Source organism: Podarcis liolepis (genome assembly GCF_965112155.1).
Source record: "Podarcis liolepis genome assembly, chromosome: 4".
Lineage (NCBI taxonomy): Eukaryota > Metazoa > Chordata > Lepidosauria > Squamata > Lacertidae > Podarcis > Podarcis liolepis.
The window spans coordinates 92,990,052-93,016,313 of NC_139558.1; the positions used below are offsets into that span (position 1 = coordinate 92,990,052).

At 45.7% G+C, this 26,262-nt stretch overlaps 1 protein-coding gene across 46 annotated transcripts in view; it reads left to right on the forward strand.

Annotated features, from left to right (window-relative positions):
* The first annotated feature begins 1,375 nt into the window (after positions 1–1,375).
* The window catches only part of SYTL2 (synaptotagmin like 2), a 61,795-nt gene continuing 36,908 nt past the window's right edge, over positions 1,376–26,262 (forward strand). For 11 of the 46 annotated variants that reach the window (XM_083499100.1, XM_083499105.1, XM_083499146.1 and 8 more), the window contains exons 1-2: positions 1,420–1,576; positions 19,092–19,487. In XM_083499100.1, coding sequence (XP_083355226.1) covers positions 19,387–19,487 — 101 coding nt within the window. In that variant the 5' untranslated portion in view covers positions 1,420–1,576; positions 19,092–19,386. Of the gene's footprint in view, positions 1,774–4,877; positions 5,018–19,091; positions 19,488–26,262 lie in introns of those variants that run through there. The other 35 variants (XM_083499147.1, XM_083499114.1, XM_083499112.1 and 32 more) reach the window with 12 other exon arrangements.

Consider the following 26,262-nt stretch of genomic DNA (forward strand, 5'->3'; position numbering starts at 1 on the left):
TGTGTGTGTACAGTGGTACCTCTAGTTACGAACTTAATTCGTTCTGGAGGTCCGTTCTTAACCTGAAACTTTTCTTAACCTGAGGTACCACTTTAGCTAATGGGGCCTCCCGCTGCCGCCGGTGCACAATTTCTGTTCTCATCCTGAGGTAAAGTTCTTAACCTGAGGTACTACTTCCAGGTTAGCGGAGTCTGTAACCCAAAGTGTTTGTAACCCAAGGTACCACTCTGTGTGTGTTTGTGTGTGTGTGTATACATCAGTGTGGTGTAGTGGTTAAGAGCGGTAGTCTCATAATCTGGGGAACCGGGTTCGCGTCTCCGCTCCTCCACATGCAGCTGCTGGGTGACCTTGGGCCAGTCACAGTTCTTTGAAGTCTCTCAGCCTCACTCACCTCTCAGAGTGTTTGTTGTGGGAGAGGAAGGGAAAGGAGAATGTTAGCCGCTTTCACTGGCCTGCGACTGCTCCAGTTGGAGAACAGCCTTTACCAAAGGCGTCATGGGCTTTGAAGATGCTCAAATGCAGGATGCAAGGCAGAAACGTGCTAAGAGGAAGGCACACTTGGCAAATCCTCACTGTGATCAGCTCTCGCGTGGAAATCAATGTCCGCACTGTGGAAGGAAGTATGGATCCAGAATTGGCCTCCACAGTCATGGCCTCATTGTTAAAACCGTGTTTATGGAAGACTATCTTACTCGGCTACTAGTGATCGCCAAAGAGAGAGAGAAAATAAAAAGTAAAAAGTAAGAGAAACACAAATGGAGAGATGTCAAAAGTGAAGTCTCCCAAGGATCAGTAGTAGTAGTAGTAATAATAATAAAATAATTTAATTATACCCTGCCCTCCCCAGCCAAAGTTGGGCTCAGGGCAGCTAACACCAGTAAAATTACAGTAAAAACATAATTGGGGGGGAGACCAATTTAAAATACAGGTTAAAATGCAATTTAAAATGCAGTCACATTTTAAAAGTAGCCCATAGATCAAAACCATGAGGGAAACATAAGGGTCAGGCTGAGTCCAAACCAAAGGACAGGCGGAACTGCTATGTCTTGCAGGCCCTGCAGAAAGATGTCAGGTCCTGCAGGGCCCTAGTCTCTTGTGACAGAGCGTTCCACCAAGTCGGGGCCAGCACTGAAAAGGCCCTGACCCTAGTTGAGACCAATCTAACCACCTTGCAACCTGGGACCTCCAAAGTGTTGTCATTTGTGGACCTTAAGGTCCTCTGCAGGGCATACCAAGAGAGAGTAGGGAGACCTGAGCTTTTTAACCTGTTCATCAATGCGGGAGAGTTAAGAGGAAACAGTGAGGTGGGGGCAAGCTTCCTTGAGGGCGTTCCCACTTTGCCTCCGAGGGCCCTCCTAGTCCCCGCTGGCCTCTCATTGGTCCAGAGGACCCAGAAGGGCGGAGGGGGGGCGGCGTTGCGCCTGCCGCGCAGGCAAGGGCGGGCGGCGCACCTTTCGCCTTCTTTCCCCGCGAGGCGCCCGGCTGCCCTTGGAGCTTAGCGCGCGCGCCCCGCGCGGCTGAAGCGTCGGAGGGCGGCTGCAGTTCGGGGCACATAAACAGAGGCAGGAAAGAGGAGGTAACGCTTTTACGCTGCTCCTCCTCCTCCTGGGCAGCGCGAGCCTCGGAAGTTTCTGCCGCTTCTCGCTTGCTTTCGGGAGTCGCTGCTGGCCGCCTCGGAAGCGGGAAGGGAAAGCGCTCGCGAGCGCCCGGGGAGCTCCTGAGGCGAGGCGGCGGAGACGGCGCAGGTGCGCTTCGCAGGGGGGCGTTGCTGAGGTAACGAGGAGGGGAGGGGGATGCACCAGCCGGGCGGCGAGATAAGACCTGGGGGGGCGGGGCCGGGGGGCGCGAAGCCCCCTCCCCACCTGGAGGGGCAGGAGAGGGATGCGCGTGCGCGCAATAGAAGTTGGAAGATAAAAGTTCTGCTTGCCCCATTGGAACAATAACGCCGAGTTTCTCTCTATCTCGCTCTAGGATGCTGTCAATCTTTTTAAAAAATTGTGCTCCCCCCAATAGGAACCAACTCCCCACCAATAAAATATTTGTGACCCCCCCCCAAAAAAAGTTAACAGGCATTGCCATTCAAATGGTGTGCATGTCCCGCATCTTGTGATCCATCATGTGGACCAGGTCTTACCTGGCCTCCCCCCCAATATTTTATTAAGGTTGGCTCCCCCCCCCCAGGGGAGAGCCAGTATGGTGTAGTGGTTAAGAGCGGTAGTCTTGTAATCTGGGGGACCGGGTTCGCGTCTCCGCTCCTCCACATGCAGCTGCTGGGTGACCTTGGGCTAGTCACGCTTCTCTGAAGTCTCTCAGCCCCACTCACCTCACAGAGTGTTTGTTGTGGGGGAGGAAGGGAAAGGAGAATGTTAGCCCCTTTGAGACTCCTTAAAGGGAGTGAAAGGCGGGATATCAAATCCAAACTCTTCTTCTTCTTCAATGTTTTTAGCCACCTTGAGTCCCTGTCGGGAAAAAGGAGAGTGTGTCCGTAAATATATAGGAATAACCATAGGATGATTTACTCTGCCCTTAAGGCGTTGCTGCCAAATAGATAGGAATACTGTCTCTCTCTCTTGTAGGAATGGCATTTGGAATGCACTGGGCTTTCGGAATGGCTGTTGATACATGCTAAAGTGGATTGGAGTGCCGATTAACATTATTTTTATTTATTAAAATTTATGGTATATCCTTCCCTTCCTTCCAAAGGAGCCCATCTGGGGCAGCAATAATCTACCTGTCTGACACCAGATTACGGGTGATATTCAGTGCTAGCCTTACTCAGAGAAAGCCCATTGAAGTAAACGGATGTCTAACTTAGATTCATTAATGTCAGCGGGTCTACGCACTTAGCTGAATGCACAGCTCTCTTGTGGCACTTTTGTTCTGTTGAAGTAACTCACAGAGTGAAGAACAGTAGTAGCCCAATGGGTAGAACATGAAACTCTGAATCTCAGGCTTGTGGGTTCAAGCCCCACGTTGGGCAAAATATCCCCACATTGCAGGGGGTTGGACTAGATGACCCTTGGACCCCTTCCAAGATTCTATTATTGTGTGGAAAGCTTCCAGCCAAGAGTGCTTAGGACTGTAGCAAGTTCTCCAGCAAAGGACAGAGAGAAGAGGGCACTGGCGTTTGCAGTGGATCAATATCTTGCATCTAAACCTCCAAGCTGGGTTTGTCAAAGTTTCCGCCTGAGGGAGTAAGGAAACAGGAAAGCAGTAATAAACATTTTAAGCTAAGCTAGTGGCTCTGGAATACATGCCAGCTCTTGGTTTACTTCCCGCAAAACGAGAGTCGGGTGTATTAAAGCAAACTTTTCAAAGCCTCAAAGCAAAACCATTCCCATTGCTTTTTCCTGGGGCTGATCCAGGTGTTTTTGACACATGGAATTCATTGTTGTTTCCAGCCTGTTGTGGAGCAGCTAGACATATTTAGCCTAAGGTAGCATTTCTGCTGGTGGATCTCAGAATTTTCGTGGCACTTGTAAAACAGGACTATTTTGTCCTACTGGCGCATGAGATCTCTCACGCAGCTCTCTTAAAACGAGAAGGTCAGTGTGTACACCAGGTGAGCACAAGCCCATCTCCTCCCTCTGCAGGAATGTCCTGACATACAGTGAATCTTAAAAATCGACTTAATTCAGATCTTTGGAGCGTGTGCGCTCCTGTTCACCGATGCTGGGAGTAGGAACATAGTACGCCTCTGAATCAGATCATTCTTCCATCTAGCTTAGCCTTGTTGCTACTCTGGCTCTGGTTGGCCTGTGGCCAACCCAAAGGATTTTGCTGCCTTAGGCGAAGGACAGTTCCACCTGCTGAAATCAATTGGACTGGGCACATGAACCTTACCTTATGCATTGGGATAACGTCATGCATTTAAGGGCAGCCTAGGAGAGTATAGGACAGATTGTGTGGCATACTCTGTACACCCAGGCAGCTGTCTCCTTCTACCAAATGATAGGGCTGGCCTTGTCTTCAGGGTTTCAAACCAAAGTTTCCCTAGGAGAAACTGGAGATTGATTCCTGGGACTTTCTGCATGCAAAGCTTTCCGTTCCTTTAACTTTTGAGAATGAGGTGGAGGGGGACTTGGATGAGAAAACACAGGTGAGCAGATTATCTTTTCTACAGCAACTAGTACAGGACAGTGGTACCTCGGTTTACAAACTTAATCCGTTCTGAAGGTCTGTTTTTAAACTGAAGCCATTCTTAAACCGAGGTGCGCTTTCCCTAATGAGGCTTCCTGCTGCCTTCCACCATTCAGCTTCCGTTCATAGACGGAGGTATAGTTCGCTAACCAGAACACTACTTCTGGTTTTGCGGAGTTCGTATACCAAATAGTTCTTAAACAGGGCTGTTCTTAAACCTGAGGTACCACTGCAGTAGATACTTTTCTAGTAGTATTTCTCAAACTTTATTCTCCAGCTGTTGTTAAACTATTACTCCCATCACTGGTCCTGCTAGCTAAGGATGATGGGAATTGTAATCCAATAACAGCTGAGGACCCAAGTATGAGAAACACTGCTAGGGTAGGGCTGTGGAACATGCACGTTTCCAGGTGCTATGCAGTGTTAGAAACTCAAATATATATAATCTAATCGCCAAATGGCGCCTTAAACCTGGGTTACAGTCTCCACAATGGGATGTCTAGGCACCTTTTTTGGTTTTTGCAGTGGACTTTATTATTATTATTATTCATTTAATTTCTACACTGCTTTATATTATAAAGATCAAATCTGTTATAACACATAAAAACAGAGAAATGAAACGACCCAGAATAAAACAAATTCAAGCCTCAAATGACAAGTTTGGAGATCCTTCTCTAAGTGACATTTCGCTTTCCCCAGTTGCCAACCAGGCATCCTGAGATCTCCACATGGTTGCAATTGGACCTGGGCCAGTTGCAAAATGCTCCTGACGCCTGGCCAGTTTTGAACAGCGTGCTGGAGTACACCTGCCATTTACCCGGGCTGTGTGGTTGGAGTTGATAGGAGTTGTAGTCCTGCAGGATACGGAGGGCCACAGGTTTGCCACCCATTGCCAAGTTTATATTGCTGATTAATACAGAATAGTTGGAACCTTTGAGTTCTGTCTTCTTGGTTCCTAACATGGATTTTTATTTTTTCTACTTTCAAAAAAGGTGGATTGGCAGTTCTCTCCCCCCCCCCCCCCCCGGAATAAACATGAATGTGGCAGTTCCGAGTTACTGCCCTGCTAGGGTGTCTGGCTTAATTTGCAGATCAAAAGTAAATTTAGAAACAGAGGAAGGCGCCCTATACTGAGTCTGGTCCATCTATCTACACTGACTGTTAGCATTTCTCCAGCGTTTGTCTTTCCCAGCCTGCTGTGTGTTCATGCTTTTGTGTGGAAGCATCTGTGGAAAACTTGGGCTACCGTGTGAAGCAAGCATGGGGAAGCTTGCTGGGCTACAGCTTCCATCATACTTGACCTATGGCTGCGCTAGTTGGGGCTCATGGGTTCTAAAGGCAAGTCTTCAGGTGCTTATCTCAGAGGCTGAAAGCATTAATGGCCCTTGCAGTCTGCATGCACTTGAAGCTTCAGCTTGCATTGGTTTCCCCATTGTCGCACGGCTTATGGCGATACTGGCAGCACTGGTCACGCCTGTGTATTCTGCACACCAGCTTCCTTGTGCTTGTAAAGGTGTATCCTTGGGCAAAGATACCTGCCCTTTCCAGGGAAATATTTGCACACCTGACCCGTGTATCCAACTTGGGAGGGTGTTGGCGGCTTTCCTGCATGTGTGTCATGAGTTTGCATGTTCTGAGCACTGTGCCCTTTTTCAGTTTTTTTGTTTTTTTACCTTCTTGAGAGTCTCTGTAAAAATTCGAATTGCACAACTTGCCCTGTTCTCATGCCCCAGTTAAAGGAAAAATACAAATGTTAAAAACAACCTTATGAAGAATTCTTCTGAGTTCATAACCTACTTGCAGCATCAGGAATTATTTTAGCCTTCCGGCAAGGAGATGAATGATGGATCTGAACGCTGCTCTGCTTGTCACAGTCTTATCTCTCTCTTTTCTCCCTACCCGACTTGTAAACATACTGTTCCAGATTAGTAGTTTAAAAAAAAAAATAGAGGGCAGGGCAAGAGACTTTTATGACTTCTGCCTTCTATGGAAGCACATTTATAGAATGGAGATTAACCAAGAACCCGAATGGAGAGATGGAAGTCAAGGGAACCCGCTGTGCTCCACCCTCTTCTGAAGTCCCGGGACCACATGGCAAAAAATGTATCCGACTTTCCTCTTGGCAGAACTGCCATGTCTGAAGTTATTTCTGCTGTGCAGTATCAGCTATGGAACTGAAGTTCTCTGTTGTACGCCCAGAGATGAAATGATGTACGCCGCTTTGTTTTGTGTGTGTTTCTCAGGGTTAGCATGCATCTGTGGAGGGGACATTAGAAGCCCCGTCCAGTGTTATATCCTGCTGAAGGTGACATAAATGCAGGGCCGGATCAGTAGAGGCAGATGGCACCAGTTACTTCTCCTTAGCTTGGTGGATGGAGCCACCTCTCTGTCGTCAGCGCTGCCAGAGATCCTTGCGTTTCAGATTGCGCCTCAGAGGGGGGGGGGTTCCCTGGTGCATATTGTTGTTGTTGTTTAGTCGTGTCCGACTCTTTGTGACCCCATGGACCAGAGCACACCAGGCACCCCTGTCCTCCACCGCCTCCCGCAGCTTGGTCAAACTCATGCTGGTAGCTTCAAGAACACTGTCTAACCATCTCGTCCTCTGTTGTCCCCTTCTCCTTGTGCCCCCAATCTTTCCCAACATCAGCGTCTTTTCCAAGGAGTCTTCTCTTCTCATGAGATGGCCAAAGTATTGGAGCCTCAGCTTCAGGATCTGTCCTTCCAGTGAGCACTCAGGGCTGATTTCCTTCAGAATGGATAGGTTTGATCTTCTTGCAGTCCATGGGACTCTCAAGAGTCTCCTCCAGCACCATAATTCAAAAGCATAAATTCTTCAGCGACCAGCCTTCTTTATGGTCCAGCTCTCACTTCCATACGTCACTACTGGGAAAACCATAAAAATACAATTAAAAATGTGAATACTTAATGAAATGGATGTGCCAGCTCCTGTCTTCAACCGCAAATCTACAGCCACACCTGGATGAAGCTCAGTCCACGGATCACAGTTTTAGAACTGCTTCTCTAGCCTGATGAAGCGTTTTGCAGACCCTGAAATTCTTGCACACGTTTTGGTTGGCCTAATAAAGGTGTCGCTCTGATACGGAGTTTGGATTCCCCCCCCCTATATACTGTATGCTGTTTGCATGATTCCCTGCCCTGCCCTTCATCCCAGTGAACTGGTTGTTTCCAGTTCACTTGTTTTTGAGAGTGTCTCGTGGAATTGGCTGTTGCTGCAGTTTAGTGGCTAATTCATTCCGTTCTTCATTCCTGTAGCCGGGAGTCACCCACCTTCGCCCAGGCATGGTAACTTGCTATGTGGGATTCTGGTCTCTCTTAAAAGTATGCTGTGTACCTTTTCTCAGGTGTTTTTTTTTTTTTTAATTCATTCTAAGCTGTAACTTGATCTGAACTGAAGGTGGTAAGAGGAAGAAGTAAGCTGAGAGAACAAGAACGTGACCCCTTTTGTTGTTCTGCTTTCACAGTCTTAATGCAGAACTCGGTGATGAAGCTTATTATGTTATCCTCCTGTGACCTAAATGGTGGAAACACATGGTTTACAGTATTCTACTTCGGTCAGACCACAGCTGGAATACTGTGTCCAGTTCTGGGCACCACAATTTAAGAAGGATGTTGACAAGCTGGAATGTATGCAAAGGAGGGCGATCAAGAGGATCAAGGGTCTGGAAACTAAGCCTTGTGAGGAACGGTTGAAGGAGCTTGGTTCCCCATCTTCTTTCTCCAAACCCTGGAAAATTTTCCTCTGGAGAGTCATGGAACCCCTCCTAAATTGTGGGGGGCAGCTGGCTTCATCATGCAAGGCTGTAGGAGGAGGAGTTGTGGATAGACTTGCTGTATTATTACACACATAATATTACCTCTCAGCAGCAAAGGTGCATTATGGGGTGCATTTGAGCAATCTGTTAAAGGTGGAACTTTGGTCATGTTAACAGAGGCATAGGCCATAATTATAGGCTGACGGAGGAAAGCAAGAATTGACTGACAACTGCTTTTGGTTTCCTTTAGCCTTTTTTTTTTAACAAGTGTCAGCATGTATGAGGACAGATTGGTCTATAATATAGTTATGTCCTCAGCTGGTATGCAGAGACTGCATGTTGTCGCAAGACCGCAGGTTGTCGCAAGCAAAAGAATGCTCCCAGGTGGAATTATTGAGTGCTTGAATGTTAACTGATTCCTGCTTAGCACTTTCAGCTAAGGTGGATTATTTCCGTTTGTATACCTGCCAGGAAGTCACTTCTTAGTACATGCAAAAGGCCAGACTTAGGGCTTATCCACTCCTACCTTTCTCCAGCTTTTTCCAGGCACAGGTCCTGACTTTAAACCTCCATTTCTAGGCATGGTTTTTCTCAATTTGGATTGAAAATTTAGGATAGATTTTCTGTGGATTGATGTTTGTTCCGATTGAGCACTAAAGAGCGGGTTTTCGTGCTGAAAGCTCTGGGGTAAACCTCCGCCCCCCACAACAACAACCCACACTTGGACAAGGAGCTTTAAAGTGCAGACCTCATCATAGAGTTGGAGGGGACCCTGAGGATCATCTAGTCCAACCCCCCTGCAGTGCAGGAATATGCTGCTGTCCCATACGGGGAATCAAACCTGCAACCTTGGGGTTATCAGCACCACACTCTAACTAAAAGAGCCTAGAAAGAGGAGAGGAAAGGTAAGTGTGGATAAGCCCTTAGTTCCGTCCCTTTCACAGCTGGCACAGTCTGGAGACATTGAAAGCTTTTGCATCCCTTAAATGTTTTGCTGTTGGCTGTTTCTAATGGCTTTTGTAAAAAGGTAAAGGTACCCTGGCCCGTACGGGCCAGTCGTGTCTGACTCTAGGGTTGTGCGCCCATCTCACTTAAGAGGCCGGGGGCCAGTGCTGTCCGGAGACACTTCCGGGTCACGTGGCCAGCGTGACGAAGCTGCTCTGGCGAGCCGGCACCAGCGCAGCACACGGAAACGCCGTTTACCTTCCCACCAGAGTGGTACCTATTTATCTACTTGCACTTAGGGGTGCTTTCGAACTGCTAGGTGGGCAGGAGCTGGGACCGAAAGACGAGAGCTCACCCCGCCGCGGGGATTCAAACCGCCAGCCATGCGATCGGCAAGTCCTAGGCGCTGAGGTTTTACCCACAGCGCCACCCGCGTCCCTTAATGGCTTTTGTAGTAAATCATAATTATAAATAGGTGTTTCCTTGGCCTCGAGTCTGAGGGTTTTAGAGAGCCTCCCATTCGCGAATCTGGATCCTTCAAGGCAGATGGGATCACCCCCCTGTCATAATGAGAATGTATAAAGGGAAGTCATACCTGCTAGCTACATAAAATCTTGGGAATAAAATGGGCTGGTAATTTGTTCCCGGCCTAAAACTTGGCAATCACTGTTGGACCATGACAAACCATGCTTCTGTTTTAAAAGCATGAGAAATACAGGGTTGGTTGGCTCTAGATAAGTCTGGAAGAGGTCGGCCTGGGGTGCATGCTTGACATTTCTGCAAAAGAGGAAGCAGTCGCCTGCTTGTTTTAGACTCATCTTTGCAACAAAGGTCCGTCTAGTTAAAGCTATGGTTTTCCCAGTAGTGATGTATGGAAGTGAGAGCTGGACCATAAAGAAGGCTGATTGCCGGAGAATTGATGCCTTTGAATTATGGTGCTGGAGGAGACTCTTGAGAATCCCATGGACTGCAAGAAGATCAAACGCATCCATTCTGAAGGAAATCAGCCCTGAGTGCTCACTGGAAGGACAGATCCTGAAACTGAGACTCCGATACTTTGGCCACCTCATGAGAAGAGAAGACTCCCTGGAAGAGACCCTGATGTTGGGAAAGATGGAGGGCACAAGGAGAAGGGGAGGACGAGATGGTTGGACTGTGTTCTCGAAGCTGCCAGCATGAGTTTGACCAAATTGTGGGAGGCAGTGGAAGACAGGAGTGCCTGGCGTGCTCTGGTCCATGGGCTCATGAAGAGTAGGAAACGACTAAACAACTAAACAACAACAATTGTCCTGGGGAGAAAACGCAATGTGAGAAAATGAAACTAATAAAAGCAGTCAGGAGGGAAGGGGCAAGGAGAGGAAGAGAGAGATCTTGTTTTGAATTCTGCACGTCGTAACAGGGATATAAATGGACAGTTTCGCCAGGTGCTACCCTGAGGTTACTCTTAGAGTCATATAATTTGTAGAGTTGAAAGGAAACACTAGGGTCATCTATTCCAACCCCCTGCAGTGCAGGAATATTTTGCCTAACGTAGCTAACCCATGGCCCTGAGATTAAAAGCTCTACCAACTGAGCTCTCCCAGCTGTCATAGTCCCATCTGTAACTCTTCACTGAAAATTCAGAAGTGAGAGATAAGAACCCAAGAGCCTGCTAGCCCATCTAGTACAGCTTCCTGTTCTCACAATAGCCAACCAGATGCCTATGGGAAGCCCCCTGCAGGATCTGATCACAACTGCTCTCTCCCCCTCCTGCAGTTTACAGCAACTGAGATTTAACAGCACAAGCCTATATACATAGGCATGTGGAGCAAAGTGCCATTGAGTTTCAATGGAGCTTACTCCCAGGTAAGTGGGTATAGGATTGCAACCTGGGCAAATGTGTGTGCTGTTGTGTGCAATGTAGCTTCAGTAAATTCAGTAAAGAGCTAGTTTGGTGAATGAGCTGGGCTAATCTCCCTTAAAAATCTGATCAAGGTGCAGAAAATAAAGAGGAGACTGCTGAAATTGTAAGAATAGTTGCTGGACAGTCAGACACACTGGCAGGATTGAGCCATAAGAACCATAGAGTTTGGCAGAAGATCATATCATTTAATCTGTTGCTACTAGTCTATTTTCTTTGAATGATAAATACATGGAGGCTGAAATCCGGGAAGGTAAACAAAGGCAGTTCTTCCAAAGGAGATCCCAGCCACCGTCCTTGTTGCTGGGCTCAGGTCTTGCAACACATCCCTTGCCAAAGGCTCAAGGAAGGCAGAGTTGTGCCATGGCATTAAAAAACAACAACCCATATCTTTGAAGTTGACGGCCAGTTCCGGCTCATGTTCAAAACAGAGCTTCTGAGTTACACTGATAAAGAAACAGGAAATTTAGAGTCGTGATGATAGGTCTTTCACTTTCTGGAAGTGTCACAATCAACAAATCTATAAAGGTACATTGGCATTTTGTAATTCCCACACTCTGTTTCTCACATGACAACGTCAACCAAATTTCATATAAGCGCAAGCAACTTGCTTGCTCTCCAGAGTCTTACAACCAACAATATAGACTGTCTCACCCTTTACATATCTAATAGATCACTTAGCTTTGCAGGAGAGGGTGCCTTGCAGATACCATATTATCAGGAAGTGTGTTTTGTTCTGTTGGGCGTTTTGTGTGGGGGCATATACCCTTTGGAACTCCCTCCCAGACTCTTACAGCTCAATCCTGCCGATGGGTCTTGCTGTCAAGTAATTGTTCTTACAATTTCAATAGTCTTCTCTTTATTTCCTATTATTATTCACTAAGAATAATGAAAATTTTTGCATCATCCCTTCCAAAGCCTCTAGACCACTTAACCATGTGCAAAATAGGAAAAATAGTTTCTTACAAAAACACAGGAGGATAGTGTTGGTCCATGTTGTGCTATCATTCTACAAATGGTAGAAATGTATTATTATTATTATTATTATTATTATTATTATTATTATTATTATTATTATTTTAAATTAATTGAGGAGAACAATGTCTTGGAGAAGAGGTAGGATATAGCTGTAGTAGTAATAATAGAGATTAGCAATTGTGTTTCACTGGTCATCTGAATACTAGTAAATAATAACAGGCGTCAACAGTTGCATCTGTCTAGTGTTGATTGAGGACTTGGGAAGAAGTTTTGGCTCATGCCTTTATTATTAGTTGTTGTTGTTTAATTGCATTTAACAGCAGCCTTTGCAAGAGGTTGCAAAGAATGATCGTATGTCTAGATGCGTAGTCAGCCTTCACATTTATTACAATGCTCAAAGGGTGGGGTGATATTCAGTCTTGTGAACTAAATGCAGTAGCCCGCAAAGTGTTTTAGTGCAGACTGACTGCTGCACATATTGACTTTCATTTAAAATAAAAGCATTCTGGGCTTCATGAATGTCTGTGCTCATGTGTGTGTGTAATTTTGAATAATGTAATGTCAACATGGTAAAAGTTGGAAACGTGTGTGTGTGTGTTAAGACTGAATTATTATTATTATTTTCCAACTCCATAATTTTAAAGGCTGTTTTTCAAGGTCTGGTGCAGTTCTTAATGCCTAACAATTTCTGAGGGAAAAATACTGCAGAGCAAGCTGAACACGCTCACCAGCTATAATTTGACATCCTCTGTGTTCATGAAACTTGCATTTAAGGCCTTAATTATGTGCAGCTAGATGATGCAGATTAGTTGGTTCCAGCCCGCAATTGTGTGTTCTAGCTTGGCCCATAAGAGGCTGAAGAAGGTCCCGCCCTGGCTTAGCTAACAGTCTAGCTTTCAAAAAAGACTTCAAAATCCAATTTTAATCAAGGTGTGGTAAAAGGTTTGCAAACTTTTAGTTGTAAGGTAAAGGGGGAAAAAAGTGTTCCATTCGGAAGGAGCAGAGCTTTAATGTTCACAGTATTGTTACATCTCTCTTTTGGGTTTTGCATATTGAATCTTGGTTCTGCATAAACCAGGTTTCTTCCCTTTGTATATAGTTAGTTCCCAGGTGAACAGGAAGTACTTGAGGAGGTAACTTCCTGTAGAGGTGAGAGGAAGGAGGAAGCGATTGTGGGCTTGGAGGCCCATATTGGTGACATTTCAGCCCACTGTTTTGATTCAAAATGGTGGCTTGCATCCAAAGTCTGCCACCCCCATGTCAGAAACATGCATGTCAAGTTTGGTGACAATCTTTCAAGAGGCAACCAAACCTATGCCCCCCCAAAAACAGGCCAAGTCACGCCGAAATGATACTTCGAACTGCCCTCTTGAATCATAATGGTGTTCAGCATCCGAACATTGACAGAGATCACTGCTTCCCACCTCAGGAACCCTTGTGCTAAGTTTGGCAATGATCTATTGAGAGACAAACTATTTTCCAAAATAAGAAGTTGGTGACCTGGTGTGAAGGGAGGATAAGAAATACAGTTAAAAAGGATAGATTAATAATGTGTTATCTTGTTTCTCTGTTTCACCTGTAAAGATTGCAAAGTGGTTTACAAATGAAATCGTCTAGATTTTGAATGGCTAGTTGAAAAGTAGCTTATTGTGGTTACAAGGAATGCTTCATAAATACAGTGGTACCTCTGGTTACGTACTTAATTCGTTCCGGAGGTCCGTTCTTAACCTGAAACTGTTCTTAACCTGAAGCACCACTTTAGCTAATGGGGCCTTCTGCTATTGCTGCGCCGCCGCTGCTACCGCGTGATTTCTGTTCTCATCCTGAAGCAAAGTTCTTAACCCGAGGTACTATTTCTGGGTTAGCAGAGTCTGTAACCTGAAGCGTATGTAACCCGAGGTACCACTGTAGTCAGGTTGGAAGCCCAGGGCTTTCCCCTCAAAAGTGTGAAGATGTCTCTGCGTTCCTCAGGTTTCATCTGTATAGTTTCATTGTCTCCATTCTACCTGAGATCCTGTTAACTGAAGATGCCAAAGAGTGAACATGGAACCTTCTGAGTGCAACAAAACATGTTCTCTGTCGCTCTGTGATCCTCTCTTAGAGTAACGTTTAGGCTTACCCAGACATCTTCAGGAGAAGAAGAGGCTAAAGACTAAACTCTACACAAATCCAGAGTGGAGTCCCTAAGATGGTTGGATGACACCTTGTATGCCTCCTTCCAGCAACTCCTGTAGTTGAGCTGGTGCCAAATGTATTGCTCTGCTTTCCTTTGGACAACATTAGTGAGGATCTTGTTGTCTGGGCAGTCGGGAACCTCCATACACTCCCCAGGCCTGCACCCCAGAGAGGTCCCTTTAGTGCTGCTACTGCAGCAAAAACACCGCAGGAGGCAGCAGTTATGAGTTACCGGTCTCTGCAGCCACAGCAGGTGCTGTGATTCTCCAGTAGTTTGAGTTCACCCACAGAGACACACTTCATTATCTTTTGAGATAGCTGGATGCTAACAAGTGGTATTTTAACATCCCGATTTGGCAGCCACTTGCTTGCTCTAAGCGAGACCCTTCAGTCTCTTAGGCTGCCCAACATTTTGTGGCAGAGGAGAGCACACGAAGAACTTTCCTTGCAATGAGAAATTCTTAAGAAGATTAGACCTAAGTCCTTTAATGTGAGGTGCAGCTGAAAGCCAGGAATGAACTGGTGCTCTGCTTCTGCGTAAAAGTTAAAACGGTAATTACTGGAATGACTTCTGTTTAGCACCTTGCATGTGACAGAAGGTTACCTACTCAGAAGACTTAAGTAGAAAATTTGGCAGGTAAAAACAACAGTGGGAGTTCTGATAGCGAAAGATCAGTGATGGGATTTAATGGAGATAAGAGAGGGAGGGATGATTGGTAGTCTTTATAACCTTTCTAGCAAAGTACGAGAGATTCAATATAAAGAAATATTATCTGCATATTCTGGAGAAAATTCAAAGGGAGCAGAGGGAGAGGTTGTGGCCACTGGGGCAAAATCCCTATAATAGTTTGTGGGAAAGCTGTTTTTGGCACTCCCCTTGTCTTTTGCTTTCCATCATTCCTTCTTGCTAGCTCACACTTAATTGCACAAACCCAGACGTCTGATTAAACCCCTTGCAACGTGGATTTTAAAATGTGGTTTCTAGCGTGGATTACTTGTGCTCTAGGACACTCGTGGAATGCTAATGTCAAGTTTCGTTACCAACCCTGGAAGTTAAACGTGAAATGCTTATGAATGTCTCTGGACCCTGGACTGTCCTTCTGACTTACTCACAAGTCATAGTCTTAATCCCTTGGAGTTATCTGAGGTTGTGGCTGTACTTTGGTTGAAAGTTTTAACCCATTGCTGTGTGATAGCATTTCCAGAAGAGCAGAAAATGCTAATAGGACTGTAACAAAAAGTGCCTTTTTGATCCAGAAGTCTTCAATCAGTGATTTAAGGCTTAGGATTCCCCCTTTCCTTTTAACTGAGTATCTGTTAAGGATGGAAAAAGCCATGTTGCTAGTTGTTGCTTATGGCTCTCTTGTCTGGTCTCAACCTCCCTTCCAAGTCTGGCTGTCCCAGATGCAAACTCAGCAGGAAAAGTTGAACCAGACTGTTCCAGGCTAGTGGTGGTGGTGAGCTTCTCTGCTTGTTGCTTTTGGAGCCTTTCCAGCTCGTTTCAACAATCGGTGAGGGAGAAAAGAAGCAATCTGGCTACTGGCTACCTGCTTCTACTTGCCGCGGCATTAGCTTGAACTCAAGCCACAAGAGTGGAAATGTGATAAATTGGTTCATTCTTCAAGTTTTTGCCAGCAGAAGTGGGCTTGATTATGCTTGTGTTGCTGCTCTGCGAATAGAAGCAGATTTGATTGCAGGCACGAGCCAGGGATATCTACCCATAAACCTCAGCAAAAGCCTCCATGACAGATGGCCATCCAACCTCTGCTTAAAACCTCCAACAAAGGAGAGCCCACAACCTCCTGAGGGAGACCGTTACCCTTTCCAACAGCTCTTAACTGTCAGAAAGTTTTTTTCTGTTTGTTTAGTCAGAATCTCCATTCTTGTAACTTGAAAGCATTGGTTCAAGTCCTGTTCTCCAGAGCAGGAGAAAACAAACGTGTTCCCTCTTCCATGTGACAGCCTCTGAGATAATTGAAGATGGCTATCATATCTCCTCTCAGTCTCCTCTTTTCCAGGCTAAGCATACCCAGCTCCTCCTACAGCTTGGTTTCCAGACCCTTGATCATCTTTGGTCGCCCTCCTCGGCACATGTTCCAGCTTGTCAACATCCTTCTTAATTTTTTTTGCCCAGAACTGGACACAGTATTCCAGGTTTGGTTTGACCAAGGCAGAATAGAGTGGTGCTATGACTTCCCTTGATCTGGACACTAGACTTCTGTTGATGAAGCCTAGAATAGCCTTAGCTTCCCATCTCTGATCCAGCCTTTTCAGTATCACCTTCCTGTTGTTGTTTAATAAGCAAGTCTGTTTAAAAAGACTTCAGTACCATTTGCACCATTCCCAGAGGAAACCCCCGTAGAAAATCAGCGAAGCAGAAGTACTATCTTATTAACTCTTACTTGGCATGCTTACCATGGTGTGCATTTGGATATGTTGAGAGTGTGAGCTGGCAAGCCCCTGGCAAAAATCTCAGGCTTTCCATGAACTTGTGGCTGAACCTTGGCAAGCCATTGTCTCTCTCAAACATCTGTGAAATGGGCGTAATAGTCATGGTCTACCTTTTCAGGGTTGTTGTGAGGATTGCTAGAATAGCGTTCAGCGCTTTTTCGGTGTTCAGACCCCTTCGTGTTAAAATAATTATTACGTGGGAGGCTGTTCTGTGTTGAAATGAACATGTTCAACATGTGTCTGCATTAGAGCCCATCTCACCAGAGATGGGAGACCCATGGTCCACAGATATTGAACTCCCATCTTCACCAAGCCAGCAAAAACCAGTGGCCAGGGATGATGGGAGACGTAGCCCAATAATATCTGGAAACATATTTATACGATTTAAACTTACTTAATGGTTCTTTGTTTTTATATATTTTGTACACTAACTTGGCATTCTTTGCAACGAAAGGTGGTCTGAAAGAACAGCAAATCATTTAAATAGTGATCTCTATATTGGCAAACTCTATTTCAAAGCATTCCTAAGCTACTTACTAGTTAAAAATATCTATGCATTACGCAAAAATGCAGCATAAAAACATTAACACGTTGTTATAAAACAAGTACAGGCAGAGAAACAAAAATTGGGGGAAATTCCAGAGTTTTAAGAAGTAAAACAAAAAATTATTTGGAGAAGGGGAAAAAATGTATCAGGCCCAAACAGCCCCATGACAACTGAGAAGACTGACCTGGGATGGGGCGGAGGGTGAGGTAGGATAGGTTGGAATATCTGCAACCCTGAACAGAAGCAGTTTCATACTGCAACATTTTGTTACAGCCCCCACTTGTTCATGTATAGTACAATGGTACCTCGGGTTAAGAACTTAATTCGTTCTGGAGGTCCGTTCTTAACCTGAAACTATTCATAACCTGAGGTACCACTTTAGCTAATGGGGCTTCCCGCTGCTGTCGCGTCACCACCACACGATTTCTGTTATCATTCTGCTGAAGCAAAGTTCTTATCCCAAGGTACTATTTCTGGGTTAGCGGAGTCTGTAACCTGAAGTGTCTGTAACCTGAAGTGTCTGTAACCCGAGGTACCACTGTAACTGCTATTCAGGAATTGGTACCCTGTGTGAACTTTCATCAAGTGAAGTTTTTTAAAAGCAGCTTATCAGTCTAGCCTGCAGGAGGGTGTGTTAATGTTCTTGTTTTCCTCTTAGCTAGAGTTGGTTGTCTTGTGAGACTTGTGTCTTGGGCAGCCCGGAAGGACAGGCTTGGCTTCCAGCCTGTTTATGTTGCTTCAGAGTCAGTCATTAGCTGCTGGAATTTCCCCCCTTGAGGGTGTTGGCTGTAGCAGCTTCTTAGAAGCATTTTTTTATGGATGCTGCATCAATCTGTAGTGCTTACCCTGTACTGTTTTTTTTTCCTTGGAAACAACTGATTGGCTGGAGGATCATGTTCTTCTTCAGTTATGGTTAGTTACCACTTTTCATGTTTTGTATGGTAACTAAAGATCTCCTCACTCCCAATGAAGGTCGAATTAATCAGTTTGCAAATCGGCTTTGGCATCATAAAACTGCAAATTATTATTGGCATGCTATAGACACTTGTGACTAAGTGCTAAGGGCTTATCTATACAGTGGTGGTTGTTGTTTAGTCATTTAGTCGTATCCGACTCTTCGTGACCCCATGGACCAGAGCACGCCAGGCACCCCTGTCTTCCACTGCCTCCCGCAGTTTGGTCAATGCTGGTAGCTTCGAGAACACTGTCCAACCTTCTCGTCCTCTGTCATCCACTTCTCTTTCCCAACATCAGGGTCTTTTCTAGGGAGTCTTCTCTTCTCATGAGGTGGCCAAAGTATTGGAGCCTCAGCTTCATGATCTGTCTTTCCAGTGAGGGCTCAGGGCTGATTTCCTTAAGAATGGATAGGTTTGATCTTCTTGCAGTCCATGGGACTCTCATGAGTCTCCTCCAGCACCATAATTCAAAAGCATCTATTCTTCGGCAATCAGCCTTCTTTATGGTCCAGTTCTCACTTCCATACGTCACTACTGGGAAAACCATAGCTTTAACTATATGGGCCTTTGTTGGCAAGGTGATATCTCTGCTTTTTAAGATGCTCTATACAGTGGTACCTCGGGTTAAGTACTTAATTCGTTCCGGAGATCCGTTCTTAACCTGAAACTGTTCTTAACCTGAAGCACCACTTTAGCTAATGGGGCCTCCCGCTGCTGCCATGCTGCCGGAGCACAATTTCTGTTCTCATCCTGAAGCAAAGTTCTTAACTGGAGGTACTATTTCTTGGTCTGTAACCTGAAGCGTATGTAACCCAAGGTACCACTGTACTTACCTTTTGTCCCACTCTTTTTCCCTGCTCTGTTTCTGAGTGTTTTTGTTGCAGGGTTTTTTTGGCCTGAGCTTTCCTCTCGAAAACCTGCTCTTTAAAGCTGAATTGGAGCAAACGTCACTTTAGGTTTCCCACAAATTGACGTTTGTTCTAATTGAGCTTTAAAGAGTGGGTTTTCGAGGGGGAAGCTCTGGAACCCCCCAAAAAGGGTGGGTGGGTGCTTGTACACTGACCTTTAAATAACAGACTGTGCCTCGAAAGAGCGCAGGAAAAGTACAGTAAGTGTTGATAAGCCCTTAGTTAATAAATAATTCTCTATCCCTGCTGCCCCAAAGCTTTGCTCCCTTGGCCAAGAGGGCTGGAGCTTAATACTTCCCTCTTGCTTCTTCTCCGTAGGTGATGCTCACATTGGACTCCGGAGCATGCAGTTAATCCCATGAGCTGCTGAAGCATGAAGCAAGGCTCCCCTGTAACGTACATGTGATGTGAGCAATCCAGGAATGCAGCGCCTTATCCACAGAGCCACGGCGGCAGAAGCGCATCTCCTAGTTCTAACAAGAAAACAGAATTCGGGAACTTTTTAAGAACTGCCACTCGCTTTGGTGCACGGCCGCACACGCTCTTGGCGAAGGCTGCTAGGTTTCTTCTCTCTGTGTTGTAAGCAAAACGATTTCAATACAAAAATAGCAAGATGATCGACTTGAGCTTCCTTACGGATGAGGAGCAGGAGGCGATCCTCAAGGTGCTTCAGCGGGATTCAGACCTGAAGAGAGCTGAAGAGGAGCGGGTCAGGTAAGAGCCAGAAATTCCTTCATACTTGGACAAGTAGTTCAGTGAGAGTGAATGAGTGTGTAAGAGAGCAACCTGCTAAGTCTTCACCCCCTTCTGGATTGGCTCTGGCTTACTGCCACTAGTGAAGAGTTTTTCTTTCTTTCTTTCCATTTTGAAATAATTTTTATTTGGTTTTACAAGTATAAAATTATAACAATGCAAAATACATATCCATATTTGGAGATTCCTCTGAATCTCTGGACTTCCCGCCTTCCCCTCCATGGGTCCTACTGTCAACCTTTTCAACTACAGTGGTGCCCCGCAAGACGAATGCCTCGCAAGACGGAAAACCCGCTAGACAAAAGGGTTTTCCGTTTTTGGAGGTGCTTCACAAAACAAATCTCCTATGGGCTTGCTTCGCAAGACGACAATGTCTTGCGAGTTCCTGCTGGTTCCCCCCCTTTTTCTAAGCTGCTAAGCCGCTTATCAGCTGATCTGATCAGCAGATAAGCCGCTAAAAGCCGCTAATAGCGCTAATCCGCTAATCCGTCAATGGGCTTGCTTCGCAAGACGAAAAAACCGCTAGACGAAGAGAATCACAGAACGGATTCTTTTCGTCTTGCGAGGCACCACTGTACATATTATTCAGTAATCCGTATTTTATGTCACTCCATTATATCCATAATATTTGCTGCGCTACAAGTGTTATTGCAATCCTGCTAATGTTTTCATGTGCTTACATTGGTCTCCCAGGTAAGTTATACATTTCCCCAATTTTTATTAAAGTTTTGGTCTTCTTGGTTCCTGAGCTTTCTGGTAAGTTTTGCCGTTTCATCAAAAGTCCAACAGCTTAGTTTGCCATTCTTCTCTGGTAGGGACTTTGCCCTCTTTCCATCTCTGGGCTAGTTACATCCATGCGGCTGTCGTCACATACATAAAAAGCCTTCTCTTCTCCTTTGGAATATTGGTACCTACAATTCCTAATAGAAAAACTTATGGTTTCTTTTTTAAAAAATAAAAAGTTATTTTAAACATTTTTTCCAATTCATTATGTATCATTTCCCAGAATGCTTTTATTACCTTTCACGTCCACCACATATAATAAAAGGTGCCTTCTTTTTCTTTACATTTCCAGCAGGTATTTGTACTTGTCTTATACATTTTTGCTAACTTCCTAGGAGTCAAATACCACTGAAACATCATTCTCATATAATTTTCTTTCAGTGCACAACATGCCGAGAATTTCAATTCAGTTTTACATAACCTTTCCCAGTCTGAGAGTTGGGTAAAGGTAAAGGTACTCCTGACCGTTAGGTCCAGTCGCAGACGACTCTGGGGTTGCGGCGCCCATCTTGCTTTATTGGCCGACGGAGCCGGTGTACAGCTTCTGGGTCATGTGGCCAGCATGACTAAGCCGCTTCTGGCGAACCAGAGCAGCGCACGGAAACACCATTTATCTTCCCGCCACAGTGGTACCTATTTATCTACTTGCACTTTGACGTGCTTTCGAACTGCTAGGTGGGCGGGAGCTGGGACAGAACAACGGGGATGCGAAGTGCAACTGCCGACTTTCTGATCAGCAAGCCCTAGGCTCTGTGGTTTATTATGCCCCAAATCCCTCACCCAGTATATCATTACAGATTTAACCTAGTGAAGAGTTTTTCTAATGATGAGGTGCTTCACGGTGTTTTGGAGTACACCATCCATCAACCCCAGCCTGAGTAGTTACTAGGCATGGTGGCTATGTTCTACCTCCACAGTTGGAGGCTGTGTGCCTCTAAACACCAGTTTTCGGGAATCGCAAGCAGCGTGAGTGCTGTTGTGCTCCTGTTCTGCTTACAGGCTTTCCATAGGTGGGTCGTTGTGAGGACAGAGTGCTGGGCTAGATGAACCAGGCACATTTTGCACCTGGCCTTTGACCACTTGTGACAAAGTGAAGATGCCTGGGCGATAGGATAGTTGCTTGACATTTCCACCATCTGGGAATTATTGGATCTGGACTGTTTTCTCACCCCATCCTGTAGAATTCTATCAGTTATATTTTATCTGCACAATCAGAATTAATTTATGGGACCAAATTGCCTTTTCTATGAAGCCTGAGCAGGAGGAGTCATCATTCAGAAAAAGAGGTCAGAGTAGGCCAATCTATATGTGGACTGTACCTGGATCTTTATTTTCTCAAAGCTCTTAACCCAGCTCAAGGTTGTCGTCTGAACTGGCCAGATGTTTAACTCAGAATCAATCGCTATCAGTCCATCATTTGAGAAAACCAAGACTTTCGAGCTGTGTTGCCCCAAAAATGGCAACTAGGCATTCTTGTTTTGGCGACTGCAACCTTGGTTTAAGGAGTGGTTTGGTGCCTAGCTTATATATCCGAATTTCTAGCACTGCTTATGGCAGGCATGGCCTAACTTGGCCCTCCAGCTGTTTTGGGACTACAATTCCCATCATCCCTGACCACTGTTCCTGTTAGCTAGGGATGACAGCTGGAGGGCCAGATTTGGCCATGCTTGGCTTATGGCCAACGTTAAGGGATGATGGGAATTGTACTCCAGAACATCATGGAGAACAACCATTCTGTCTACCCTGTCCAGCAGTTATCGCGTGGGGCCAATGCTAGCATATTCGTAACAAGAGCATGCTGGCAATCGTAGCCTTGCATTCTGCAGTCAGAATCGCCCTATTCCAACGACATACGCATTTGTCTTGTCCCACTGTTGCATCTGGAGAAAGGCTATAAAGCCTATGAACATGAGTGAGTGTAGATTCCATCTGCAGCTATCCTGGTTCCATAATGCCTTTAGGTCTGTTAGAAGACTATTGTCTGTCTCCCACCATAAGCAATGTGATCTCCCAACAGCTTGCATACAGCAGATGCCAGTATTTCAGTTTATGGGGCGGGGGCCCTTTCTGTGTTATCAGTCACAGCATCACGCATCTAACAGCACTTTAGCTCCTGCAAAATATTAACGTACGCCTTTCTCAGTTAAGCTAGAGGAAGGTTCCTGCTGTGCATCAGTCAGGGTTTTTTTGGATGATAAAACATGGAAAGATGTGTGGATCCTGCTTCCAGGCCTTGGAACCCTCACCGTCTTGTGGTTGTCAGACAAGTAATTGCAGTGTAGTAACCCTTAACGATAAAAATAATCGGGCGCCTACTACTTTGACCGTTGTGGCCGCTGGCACCATGTAGTCTACAAGGAAGAAATGTTGTGGTTGCATTCTGGTCTTCCAGCTTTCCTCTCTTGACATGTAAGCCCTTGGAAAAAGATAGTCCTGTTTTTCACTTTGTTTGTTTGATCCTGGAAGGAGAATTCCGAGGTGGCTGGTGCTTTACCTCCAAATGCCAAATGTGTCCCCGCATTGTGGTACAGGCCTCCTCCCGTGTCCATGCTTCCATGCAGTTGTGTCTAGGGCAGGAATAGGCAGTTGTCCCCTGCTGCAAAACACAAAGTGAACCAACACAACTCTCTATGGAAGGACAGGATGTCTCTTACCCCTGTTTCGTTCTCCCATCCTCTGACTCACGCTGACTCTGGAGCTCAAATTAAAGCTATAATCAGTGGGGAAAGAAAGGAATGGGAAACGTATTGGACCTCAGTTCTGCTTTGCAAAAATTCAGAAGGCCCTCTGCATTGCGAACTGAGAGCCCTTTTGTGTTTGGTTTTATGGTGTGTTTGTAAATTGCCTCATGACTCCCGTGAAAGGTGATTCATAAATTAATACTACTACTTATAATCTAGGTTTAGCAAAACCTCTTGAAATTTTGCAAGACTGCTTAAGACTGGATTTTTGATTTTGAAATCTGGCACTCACCCTCTTTGCCCTTCCCTCTGAAAAATGAAACCTTAATGTCAATATATTCCTTCCACAAGAGCATCTCTCGGCTCCCGTGGTTCCCAGCAGCTGGTATTCAGAAGCATTTGCTGCCTCCAGCTGTGGAGGGCAGAGCGTAGCCATTGTGGGTAGTAGTTGTGAATAGCTGTATCCGCCATGAATTTGCCCAGTCCTCTTTCAAAGTCAGTGCCGCCTCCTGCAGAAGTGAGTTCCATGTGTCCAACTTGGTGGCCATCTGTGGGAGTGAGTTCCATGGTTTAACTATGCTCTGCACAAAGGAGCAGCAGGCCAGCAAGCCAGCAAGTTCTCCTGAACTCACGGAGAACAAGGCTATGTTCCGAACCACTGCTGTCGGAACTGGTGCCCCTCTGAATCCCAATTGCTGGGAATCACAAATGGGGAGAGTGCTGTTGCACTCAGGCCCTGCTTGTGAGCGTCCCATAACGGGCACCTGGTTGCCCACTGGGATGCTGGACTAATTGAACCCTTGACCTGAATCCATCAGGGCTCTCCAGATGGAGGTCTTCCGAGATAGCAGAACCTCCATTCCCAGGGGACCAGCCTGCCTCTGAATACCAGATGATGGGGGAAAACAGTTGGAGAGTTGATATTGCCTGTGGGCTTCCCATAATGGGCATCTGGTTGTCCACTGTGAGAACAGGGTGACGGGCTAGTTGAGCCCTTTGGACTGACCCAGCAGGCCTATTGGGTTCGTAAAACAGATTTTGATTTTTAAAACATCAACTTTATCCTTCGTGGTTCCTCTGACATTTTGTTGCCTTGGGGTTGTGTCCTGAAAACGCAATGTGCAATTAAATCACCTCTCTCGCTAAGGCAGCCTAGCCACTGTTGGGTCCATTGCCCTGGGAGAAGTGTGCTATATCCTTACTACTTTTGCAAAGCTAAGCAGCATATGCTGTGGTTTCACACTGGATGGGGGATGGAGTGTTGAGATTCCTGCGTTGCAGCAGGGTAGATGGGCTGGATGACCCGTGAAGTCCCTTCCAACTCTACAATTCTATTCTATTTATTTCTTGTGTTACTTAGCCAGAGTAGTCTTCCGTTATATATTGGAAGGCAGAACTACAAGTAAGCTCTGTGTTATGAGACATGAGGAACTCAGGGGCTGTGTCAGGTGGTTTGCAGATAAGAGCTGCCAGATTGAAAGCTTGTTTTCCTAGGCACAATAATTAGCGATGGAGAATTCCTGTGGTCTAGCGGTGATGCAGCATGCGAGTCAGGAGATCTCAGTTCTGCTGCTCTTTCGATCTGCCTCTGACACGCACCAGGGCCATGAAGCCCTTGCTAACTCCCACCCGTTCTGCCCTTGTGATGGGCACTGAATTGCAAACCAATGTGGAGTCTTAAGAGAATGCTTACTTTGATTTCATGTATTTATCTGGAGCTTTTGTACCCTGCGCTTTAGCCAGCAAGGTTCCCAAGGTAGCTTTCATACAACAAATTAAACGTGATAGTCCCTGCCATTAGGGTTACTATCTTAAAAAAAAAGACACCACGACACACAAGGAAAAGGGGATGGGGAGGGAAGAGGAAAGAATAAAACCCGAGCACCAGTTCTTAAACAGTCTTTAACAATTGTGCATGTTTAGAATCCTTCTGTTGCTCCAAATAATCTACGGAGAGATAGCTGAGTCAGTACAGCATGAGACTAAACTAAACTCAGACTAAACTCTTAAGAAGGGGAAGAAATGGAGGCAGTGAGAGATTTTACTTTCTTGGGCTCCATGATCACTGCAGATGGTGACAGCAGTCACGAAATTAAAAGACGCCTGCTCCTTGGGAGAAAGGCGATGGCAAACTTAGACAGCATCTTAAAAAGCAGAGACATCACCTTGCCAACAAAGGTCCGTATAGTTAAAGCCATGGTTTTCCCAGTAGTGATGTATGTAAGTGAGAGCTGGACCATAAAGAAGGCTGATCGCCGAAGAATTGATGCTTTTGAATTATGGTGCTGGAGGAGACTCTTGAGAGTCCCATGGACTGCAAGAAGATCAAACGCATCCATTCTGAAGGAAATCAGCCCTGAGTGGTCACTGGAAGGACAGATCCTGAAGCTGAGGCTCCAAGACTTTGGCCACCTCATGAGAAGAGAAGACTCCCTGGAAAAGACCCTGATGTTGGGAAAGATGGAGGGCACAAGGAGAAGGGGACGACAGAGGACGAGATGGTTGGACGGTGTTCTCAAAGCTACCAGCATGAGTTTGACCAAACTGCGGGAGTCAGTGGAAGACAGGAGTGCCTGGCGTGCTCTGGTCCATGGGGTCACGAAGAGTCGGACGGACACGACTAAACAACAACAAGAATGCAATGTCCCATCTAGTCCCGCTTCCTGTTCTTACAGTGGCCAACCAGATGTCTCTGGGAAACCAGCAAGCATGACACAACAGCTCTCTCCCCCTCCTGTGTTTTCAAGAAACTGCTAGCCATGCTGGCTAATAGCCATTGATATCTATGGATTTGACTAATCCTCTTCTAAAGCCATCCAAGTTGATGGCCATCACTGTGTGAAGTACTTTATCTTTCCTGAGCCTTCCAGCAGTCAGCATCATTCGATGTCACAGAGTTATAAGCGAGGGAGAAACTTCTCTCTATCCAATTCCTCCATGTTGTACATTCTTTTGTAAACATCTATCACATTGCCTCTTTCCTTTTTCTCTAAACCAAAAGGCCCCTAAAGCTGCAACTGAGAATAGAAAGGAAAGGAGATAAGAGAAGAATGTGGCTAAAAGGAGGAAGAAGTGAGTGTCAAAGGACCAGGGAGGACGGATGGAGGAAGCTGGCAGTTTGGGCGGGGAGGAGATAAAAAGTACAGGTTGTGTGTGAAAGGAGAAGAGATTTAGAAAAATCCTTTGAGAGGCACATGAGTATGGAAAGGGGCAGATACAAAGAAAACGTATTCTCTGCTTTGAGCCTCAGGATCATAAAATCCTTCCTAATC